Below are 9,213 nucleotides of genomic sequence, written 5' to 3' on the forward strand. Positions count from 1 at the left end.
GTAAAGATGAAATCCATCATCTGTACCACATGAAAGATGAGTGACATTGACATCACAAAATGTGGGCCATCAGCTCCACTAATCAAGATTGATTCTGATGTTTAACGATTGGAGTAGAGTACCTCATTTCCAAGGAAAACATTTGAGAGCAAAATTCAATCGACAAAGAATGCTATCAATCTCTAAATTTATCGTCAGTCTCATAGTATGATGAGTAGTGCTCCGATACTGCTTGTAATTTTCTAGTAACATTAACAATTTTTATTTTAAAACAAAAAAAAAGTTATGCTCGTGATTTCTTGCAGCATAACATATACAAATTTGTGTACACATATATATACTAACCACTACTAACCAGGACAAATTTTATTACTAGCTCCTTCCAAGATAAGATGCATCTCTTGCATGAATCTAGAGTAGAAAGAATTGATTGTGGTGAAGGGAGGAAGCCATGCACAAAATTATGTCTCTGGTGAAACGTTCGGGCTGTATCAGCTGCCAAGTAACAGTCAGTCCCCTGATATCCTTATTGCATGTTGATGTTTCAATGTGATTTGGTTTTCGGAGCATCACTCAATCTATCATCGGACTGATAGTACACGACATCTCCGGTATCAGAAACGTAATGATTGCGTGCGAGACTTTTTGCTAAAACTCCAAATATATGAAGCGGCAGAGGTCCAGACTTGACTGGTTCCCTGTAGTATTTTCCAAGCACTGGTTTTGCTGCCTCGGTCTGATTCAAAAGGGCAAGATTAAACTTCTCATAGAAGCAAAATCTACTTCAAAAATAAGAATAAGATCAACAAAGTACTACTTACGGCTTCCACTAGATGGTAATGTGGTATCTGCGGGAAGAGGTGATGTATCACATGAGTACCAATATCATGGTGGATGTAGTTAATCCATCCGTAGTCTCTATCTACTGTCGTCAAGCCTCCTCGAAGATAACTCCATTCCTAGAAGATATAAGATAAAATATGATTGGCTCACTCCATGTCTCATTCTTCAGTGAAGCATGCCCAAATGCACATGAACAATTTCTAGGGCACTCTAATATTTGTAGATACATGTGTATACTCTGAATCAATCTGGCCCTTTATTTTGGTGAAGCACCAGAACTAATACTTTGCAGATCAGTGATCATATATAGTGCTCAACACAGCCTTTGGAAGTAACTCAACATAATTTTTTCCTTTTTTTCTATTTCAGCGGAAAAGTTTGTTAAATCTCATTTATAGAAAATTATGAAAGCTGAAACAATAGTTACCACTACAGATTAGCTTCCTATCCATGGATTGTCTTAATATCCCTGAACATATTGAGATGATAAATGCACATGAGTCACGAAGAGTCAACCAAATTATACCTTTCCACGATACCAGGGAAGCTTCTCGTTGTGTCCATGGTGATGCAAGTATGTGACAAGATCCAACCACATAACAAAAATCTGCATTTGGAACAAGAACCATCTGCTGATCCCATCACCAAAAACAAATACTACTCTAGAAACAGTTAAACGAGCCGGAGAAAGGCACAAGAGGTCAAGAACTCACCAAATATGGAATTCCATAAAGCTTGAGCACCTGAAGAGGACCCATTAGGCAAGCCAATCCTGCAAGCACCCCCACCATAGTAATCCAGCAAGCTGTCGATGTAATCACATCCTTCTTTTCATTGGGAAGGAACAGATCACTGCTTGGATGGAAGTGTGTACCAGTCTTTCCTGGACTCCTTGCCCACTGTCACACAATGCTCATCAAGATTTATCTAACTTATGTTCCTAACTAGCCACTAGTTCTTTGAGACCAATAGTTCAGTTGCTCACCAGATACAAGGGGAAAGCAAACAGAGGATATGGCATCGTGAACCGAAGCTTCTGAGTTAGAGAATCCAAACTCTTATATAACTTTTCAGACAACTGCAGTTAAACCAAGCTCAATCAAATCCATTATTCAAAATTTAGTATTGAAGCCTCAAACACTTCCTAGGAATAGGAGTGAACTACGAACCGGGTGCCATGATTCGTCATTCTCGGCGTGTCCATGGTTCTGGTGGTGTGTCCTGTGACTAATCCTCCTGCAGAGCACAAGAGAATTGCCTCAGCTCCTGACACATCATAAGAATACTGGAGAAAGAGAGATGCAAGCAGCATGTAAAAGCTGAGGTTGGAAATGAAGAACTTGCCATCCATGGTATGGCACAAGAATGGAGGAATGGAGTAAATGGCCAACAACACTGTTCAGCTTCGAATTGTTCGAAAAGCTCCCATGTCCACTGCCAAAAATCCAAGCTTTGATAAGAAAGACGAGCTAAAAGACAAAGGAAAAGTGGCAGAAAAAGACGATTTTGAATAGACGAGAATACCAGTCATGGCCGAGAACGAAGAGAGCCCAGAACATGGTCCCCTGCGCAACCCAATAGAGAGGCCACGCGATCCAGTTATCGAGGAACGCAGCAGCCGCGGCGAGCCCAAACACAGCGACGACGTCTCGGACCACGTAGCTCATCGACCTCCATGGGTCCTTCTGCCAGCAGTGCTTCGGAATGGCGGCCCGGATCTCCGCCAGTCCGAACGGCGGCGGCATCGCAGGATCAAAAACCTCCTCCTCCCCGTCACACCCGCTCGCCACCCTCTCTCCCTTCCCCTCCCCGTCCTTCATCTCGTCCGCGAAGGGCGCCATCCTCGCCGGCGCGCTGACACCGAGCCGCCATTCCCTCCGGCCGCCGAGCCCGACGGGGCGGCAGAGATCGAGTCCTCCACCGCGGTTGCAGCCGCTCATCAAAGGCTTGAGACTGGCGGGAGATCGGAGACCGGATTCGGGGCGAGAGAAGGCGGCGGGGAGGGGCCTGAAGACGCAGCGTTCGGAAGAGAGGACCCAACTCGCCATCCCAAGATCGCTCCTTTACGCTCTCCGCTTCTGACGAGAGTCCCCGTGCCGTGTTTCGAAGGAAATTTTGAATGGCAGATCGACGAGAAGAGATCTCTCTCCTCTGTGTCGTGCTACTTGGTTTCTTCCCGTCTTGTTTGGTTCGGATTCGACTAGTATAAATATGGAAGATTAGGTCGCAGAGCGCGGTGCGTGGTGACGGTGTCGGGACGAACTTTCCGGTCTCACAACAGCACAGGGACAGGAGTTCGTGTCAAACCGCCGCGATCGAGCCACCCTCTGTGGGCAGTACTCGTGTTGCCTGCCTGCGCCGGGAGCAGGCGATCAGATACACGGGGATTGACTGCGTCGGCACGTGGGAAATGGCGTGGACCATTGAACGTGGACGGCTCGTCTCCGTTACACACGCGCGTCACACGATTCACGCGGGTCGCGGGGCGGCCCACGAGCTTCCAACGTCGGCGTCGACCATCTCCACCTATGTAGCTTGGTCGGTCCAGTGATTGATGATGAACTTTTTCCCTTCCCCTTCTCCTTCCTCGATATTTCTGATCTTGACGTCGGTCAAAATTGGATCGTCGATGATTTGATGTTCCGAGTCTTGATTCCTACATTTTATCTTTTTTGAGTATTTATTTCCCCAACTCGATTAACTATTCAAGTAAGTATTCATATCAGGTCGGAGACCACGACTCGAATGATTAATCTTTCATATTCAAATCGAACTTATAATCGATTACTATCAAAAATCTAATTCGTTGTTATCTATCATCTCTATACATAGTTTATACCAAGATCTATCATACCGAAGCGTATCGAACGATACGTACCGGTCCCGTAGGTTACTGATACGCGGACCATCCAATATCGTTACAGTGCTATAGTACTATACTGTAACAGTGTTACAGTATAAAAAAAATATTAAATTATTCGATATATCGGTACCGTATCATACCGAGCCAAGATCGAAACCCCGATATGATACGATATGACGAATCTTGATTTATACTATAGTTGAATATCAATAAAAATATATTTATGATGACGCATTGTATTGAATCTTGCAACCTTACTCGTATACATGGATTAGTTGCTCAATACTTTTTCGAGGAGATCATGTCGGGCATCCAAAGAAAGATCCTCCTCGGAAAGGCCCAACCCTTGGTGGGGTCGGGTGTCGAAGTCAGGACGGAGACGAGTGTTTTTGTTCGTCATCCCTCTTTCTACGAAAGACGAGAGCTTTTGTCATGATGAATTGACTCACCACTAAAGTAGATTAAGAAAAAATATCAAGGATTTCCTAAAAATTGATCATAATAGTTCATCTTTATCGTCGGCTATTAACGAAATATAATAAATCAAAGGATGAGAGGATGTCCAAAGTGACATATAGAGTCATTTGCGCTCGGATCATCAGTACCCCTCTCGAACGTCTCCAAATACTCTTCCTGGCTTCTTTGGACCAAAAAGGAGATTGATTGTCCAGTAAGAAGATTAGACCAGAAGAAAGTCTCTTTACCGAGTTGAACCACGCGGCTCATATCCATCAAGTTTGGATGTTCAATAATGTGGGACGAGTCCATTACATCCGACGACTGCACTTCAATCTCCCGAGTGTGAGATCGACCGCCGACACAACCAACCTCGAGTTCATCCCCCCTGACCACCAACCGCTAATCCACGACAAGGCACATAGTGGCCACAACACCGTTCCAAACCAACACGTTCCGCCCATTACACATAATCTTATCGAGTCATCAATAACACAAAAGTTTGAGAGAGGGAGTCCCACAATAAAAGACTCTACAGAAAGAAGCCCTATTCATACTCCCATCATGTTGGCTCCATTTGTTTGCTGGAGCTGCTTTCGGTTTTATTTTTTTTTCGGTCTTCGGGAGTGCGAGTTTGTGACTGCTGTGTCCGATTGTTGAGATCAGAGGCGGCTTGACCGCCCCAAAACAGCAGGTTTAAAGCTTGCAATCCCGGTGATTTCTCTTGCGGTCACCATGCTGTTTATATCGTAGGTTCCTTCGTACGTGAAAATTGGCTCCAAATCACAGAATGCCTGAATTGATCAACAAAAAACATGTCAAGATTTTGTAGAGACAATCTGCAATGAAACAAAACCATGATATCTTTTTTATTTTTCAAGAGAAATTTTATATATAATACGAGCACTTGAAGATTGACAAGAAGAATCACTTCCAAGTCAAAACAGGAGATGATTATCGATTCTCTGCAGCCAGAGTCTAAATATTTATATGAGAAATCATAGGAAGTGGAAACACTGTCATCTGGAAGCACATAATATGGCTATATATATTCATCAATATTAAAGATGCAAAATATCTCTGGAATATATAAGTTGCTTTTTTTTTTCTTTTGGTGTTTTGCCTAGTTTCATCATGAGCTTTCAGAGTCGGATGAAATCAGGTAGGAAAATCTGAAGTAAAAAAAGAAAAGACATAAGTAACTCGCTGCACCTTTGCGACTAGAAAATCAGCCAAGATACCGTTGCCGCCAAGTAATTCTCGGCCAAGGGAAACAGTCTCCCTTGCCTTTAAAGAGGTCCATGCCTACAAAATAAGCATGCACAAGCCCAATTGAAGGTACTCAGATATTTCAGAGTCAAACAACTAACAGAAAAGAATTGTTCCATATACATGCTGTATTTACCTTTCCCAAACTAGCATGTCCTGCGGTCATCTTCCCAGATTCATACAACTTGCATAAGCGCCATCCAACAAGAAGCATGGCTTGAATGTTACCAAGCATACGGACAAGCTTTTCTTGGTTAATCTGAAATGCTGCCAATGGGGCTCCAAACTGCTTTCTCTCTTTCAAGTACCTGTTTTAACTTGAATCCTTAGAACATTACGTTCATTTGTTTATACAGTTCTGCATGGATCATATCAAACTCATACCGGTTACACATGTCAAATACCCCCATTGATATGCCAATTGGTTGCCATGCAACCATAACACGCGAAACAGCAAGAACCTGCTTCGAGACAACAAACAATAATTAAAAGAAAAACCAAGGAAAAACAATCACATAAAGGAGCAATGCTATGCATCTGCAGGTACAACATAAAGAAAAGCTGCAAGAAGCAACCTTTTCAAGGAAGATGACAGCATTACAAGACCGAGATGATATTAATATGCAATTCCATTATAGTGATCTATTTCCTTTGACATGAACAATCACCAGTCTATGATCTCACTGATGCTCTCATATACAAACCAACTAATTATACAAATTAAACCATGATGTCAGTTCTTGGTGGTAATCTTGTGTATTCTCCACTCTAACTCCATGATTTGCCTAATGCAGAAAGAAATCTGAGTTATCTTTGGACCTCCTAATCATTGTTATTTGGTGTGATTAAGTATAGATTTTGGCATACCTTATCCTGTCTTGTATTGCCGCTAGCTACGACTACACAACATCTTCTACTCCATTGACAACAATAGTTGGATATGATTAATATCTTTCTATAGTATATTCTAACTCTGATTTTCATTATATTCATATCCTGGTTTTAATTAATTTAAGATTGAAAAGAAACAATTCACTTATAAATGGTTCTCTTGATGCAGTTGCTCATATGTACCACTACCAAACGAGTTCATCAAATAGAGAGGTTATCCATGGTACAGGAAGCACATGAGCTCAGGAGTACCAGTTCCTAATAAGGCCATTGTGAGGAATCAAGGTACAAGCAGGCCCATACATATCTCAGATGCAAACGACTCATATATCAGACTTGTGTCAATATTGCAAGAGAACCAGCAAAACAAAAGATTATCATGGCGATTAACACGGGACATTAGTTATTTAATACAGTACCTTGCTAGTATCTTGAAATGAATTGACACCTGGCAACCTGTCTTCATCAGGAACAAAAACTTTGTTCAAAATAATATCACCATTTTGAACAATCCTTAGGCCAATCTTGTTTTCAATCTTTGTGACCCTCAATCCAGGAGTACCTTTCTTCACAATAAATCTGCAATACATAACAGAAAGCCATATCATCCAATTATTGAAAAGGTTCTGAGTTCAAACTCTGCTTCATGTTATAAATATCAGCAAAATGAAGCTCAACCCTCAAGAACTGTTTGCCTATAGGAACAAATGAAAGAGATCCTTTAGACACCATGATAGCTCCTGAGTGCAAATTACAATGCAGAATAAATTAGATGTACAAGGAAAAGATACAAATTTACCCATTTATTTGGTTTGTGCTAGTGTTCCTCGCAAAAACAATCAACACATCAGCAAACGTACTGTTTCCTATCCATCGCTTTTGACCATCCAGAACCCAACCTCCTGAAACCTATCGAACCACAAATATTGACACATTAAACATTAAATGGTTTGAATTTTGATGTCTAAGAAATAGGGTAAGTTGCAAGCAGCCAAGCACAAAAGAATCTATGCAGCATGGTTTGATTTTAAACAAGGGGTACCAAACCTTAGTAGCTGTGGTTCTCAATGAACTGGCATCACTTCCATAATCTGGTTCAGTTAATGCCTAAGCCATAGAAGTTAATTAATAGATCACTTTCTGAATTCAAGTCATAATAACAAACTGTCAGTTGGGCTTACCCAGCAAGCAACAGTATCAAATTTGGCCAATGATGACAAGTATTTCACTTTTTGTGCCTCTGATCCACAGAGTGCTGTCCCTCAGAAAATAGCAACAACTTTAACGAAATAATTTGGCCAGAAGAAATATGCTTGTAAATGAAGTTGAAACTGTCACATTACCAATGGTAAGCATTGCCAAGGAAGAATGAACTAAAATAAAAGTAGAGCAGCTAGCATCTACTCTTGCAACTTCTGCGGTGGCGATAGCACTAGCAGTAATAGATAGCCCTGGACACCCATAACCCTGTGGGAGCATTGTTTGAGTTGTCATCATGCACATAAACACTGATAAGCATTGACACATGTATTCACTACTTGGTACCTTTATAGTCCCTCCAGCAATACTTAGTGTAGCAAGCTTTGGAATAACATGAAAAGGAAATTCTGCCTTCTCCCAATACTACAAATACCAAAATTGCACCATTATATGGTATCACCAGTTCTATAATGGATTAATAAATTCCATAGAAAAAAAGAACATCAAGGAATCACCAATTCTGTAGTGGATTAATATATTCCACAGAAAAAAATGAATGTCACCAAGGAATAGTTGCATAACAAACATAATCAAGGTACTCAATATTTTACGTGCTACCTAATGAAAGCTTCCATGGGCATGTCAAGAAGAATGATGATGATACCCCACATGATCATGACACACATAAGAATCCAGGAGCTCAGGTAGCAAAGATGCAAGTCAAATCTATAATTTGAGACCACAAATTGTACATTCATGTTCTATGCCGAACCAAAAGAGTATGTTTATACAACGCACAAATATCATGTTGTTGTCCTAAATTATTAACTTTCCTATTAGAGTTTTTTTCCTGTGGCTCCTAAAGCACTAACCATGTATAAATTAACAAATGTATTCTGAGATTGTGCTAAAAGTCCATTGTCATATCTAGAGATCTACATGATCAGGCAACAACAAAGACATTTATTACTCAGAACAGTGTGAACTGGTAATCAGGTCTCCAAACATATCCTTACGATGGTCTAGAGTCTTAACATATAGATGAAAAACAACAATTACAGTTATCTGATTGCAGCACTTAAAAGGAGTGACACAAATTACAGAAAGTTACCACTGCCATTATAGGAGCTACTTCTTTTTCCATGACATCTCGAACTCTTTTCCGCAAAGCCTGCTCTTCAGGATTCAATAAATCATCGAATTGATAGTAGTCGGATGCTGCAAGGGAGAAAAGTCAAAATTGTCAATCTGTACACAAATTGGAAATTTAAGCACAAATTGTAATAACAATCTACTGCTTAAAAAATTTGGAACACCAAATTTAAGAATATAATGGCAGAGAAATTGATAAAGAAAAAAAAGGAAAGAGCATAAGCTCATAACAAAATATTAACACAAGATTGAGGCTTTTTGGCCCACAGGTCTTCATTGATTAGTTAAAAGCTAAAACAATAGACACAATGAGCGGAGTAGATGCCAAGTGATGGCACCATTCCCAAATAAAAAGGCTTTCACAATTGTGCTTCACACTTCTTCAGAATCCCTAAGAAAGTGGTGATAATATAACTCCTATTCAGCTTGTGCAGAAATCCACTAAAATCTTTAAGTCTATCATTTTTAAGTTCACAAGCTAATCAAGGATTTTAGCTGATATCTAGAAAATAAGTCATGATTAACATGCGATTTACAGT

General features: G+C 40.7%; 2 protein-coding genes across 2 annotated transcripts in view; both read right to left on the reverse strand.

Annotated features, from left to right (window-relative positions):
* Positions 1 to 170: 170 nt before the first annotated feature.
* Positions 171 to 3,040, reverse strand: LOC135587964 (omega-3 fatty acid desaturase, chloroplastic-like). The gene is made up of 8 exons (XM_065079856.1): positions 2,368 to 3,040; positions 2,188 to 2,277; positions 2,013 to 2,079; positions 1,829 to 1,921; positions 1,557 to 1,742; positions 1,370 to 1,450; positions 822 to 959; positions 171 to 736 (listed from the first exon to the last, which is right to left on the reverse strand). The coding sequence occupies exons 1-8, from the start codon at positions 2,889 to 2,891 to the stop codon at positions 545 to 547; spliced, it is 1,371 nt and encodes a 456-aa protein (XP_064935928.1). The 5' UTR covers positions 2,892 to 3,040; the 3' UTR covers positions 171 to 544.
* A 1,393-nt stretch (positions 3,041 to 4,433) lies between these two features.
* LOC135587965 (acyl-coenzyme A oxidase 4, peroxisomal-like) overlaps positions 4,434 to 9,213 on the reverse strand; it is a 6,492-nt gene continuing 1,712 nt past the window's right edge. Inside the window, exons 3-13 of the mRNA XM_065079857.1 lie at positions 8,634 to 8,740; positions 7,868 to 7,945; positions 7,666 to 7,789; positions 7,504 to 7,577; positions 7,370 to 7,429; positions 7,122 to 7,231; positions 6,742 to 6,901; positions 5,816 to 5,892; positions 5,568 to 5,739; positions 5,375 to 5,467; positions 4,434 to 4,956 (exon numbers count right to left, since the gene is read on the reverse strand). Of these exons, the coding sequence (XP_064935929.1) occupies positions 4,825 to 4,956; positions 5,375 to 5,467; positions 5,568 to 5,739; positions 5,816 to 5,892; positions 6,742 to 6,901; positions 7,122 to 7,231; positions 7,370 to 7,429; positions 7,504 to 7,577; positions 7,666 to 7,789; positions 7,868 to 7,945; positions 8,634 to 8,740 (1,187 nt within the window). The 3' untranslated portion in view covers positions 4,434 to 4,824. The remainder of the gene's footprint in view (positions 4,957 to 5,374; positions 5,468 to 5,567; positions 5,740 to 5,815; positions 5,893 to 6,741; positions 6,902 to 7,121; positions 7,232 to 7,369; positions 7,430 to 7,503; positions 7,578 to 7,665; positions 7,790 to 7,867; positions 7,946 to 8,633; positions 8,741 to 9,213) is intronic.

This window comes from Musa acuminata, chromosome BXJ1-8 (assembly GCF_036884655.1).
Source record: "Musa acuminata AAA Group cultivar baxijiao chromosome BXJ1-8, Cavendish_Baxijiao_AAA, whole genome shotgun sequence".
Taxonomy (NCBI): domain Eukaryota; kingdom Viridiplantae; phylum Streptophyta; class Magnoliopsida; order Zingiberales; family Musaceae; genus Musa; species Musa acuminata.

Excerpts from the sequence above, each read along its gene's own strand:
- LOC135587964 (XM_065079856.1), bottom strand. The coding sequence starts at position 2,891 with ATGGCGAGTTGGGTCCTCTCTTCCGAACGCTGCGTCTTCAGGCCCCTC. Across the intron at positions 2,278-2,367 it reads TTCGTTCTCGGCCATGACTG|TGGACATGGGAGCTTTTCGA; the intron begins GTATTCTCGTCT and ends GATTTTTGGCAG. Across the intron at positions 2,080-2,187 it reads CTTGTGCCATACCATGGATG|GAGGATTAGTCACAGGACAC; the intron begins GCAAGTTCTTCA and ends TGTGCTCTGCAG.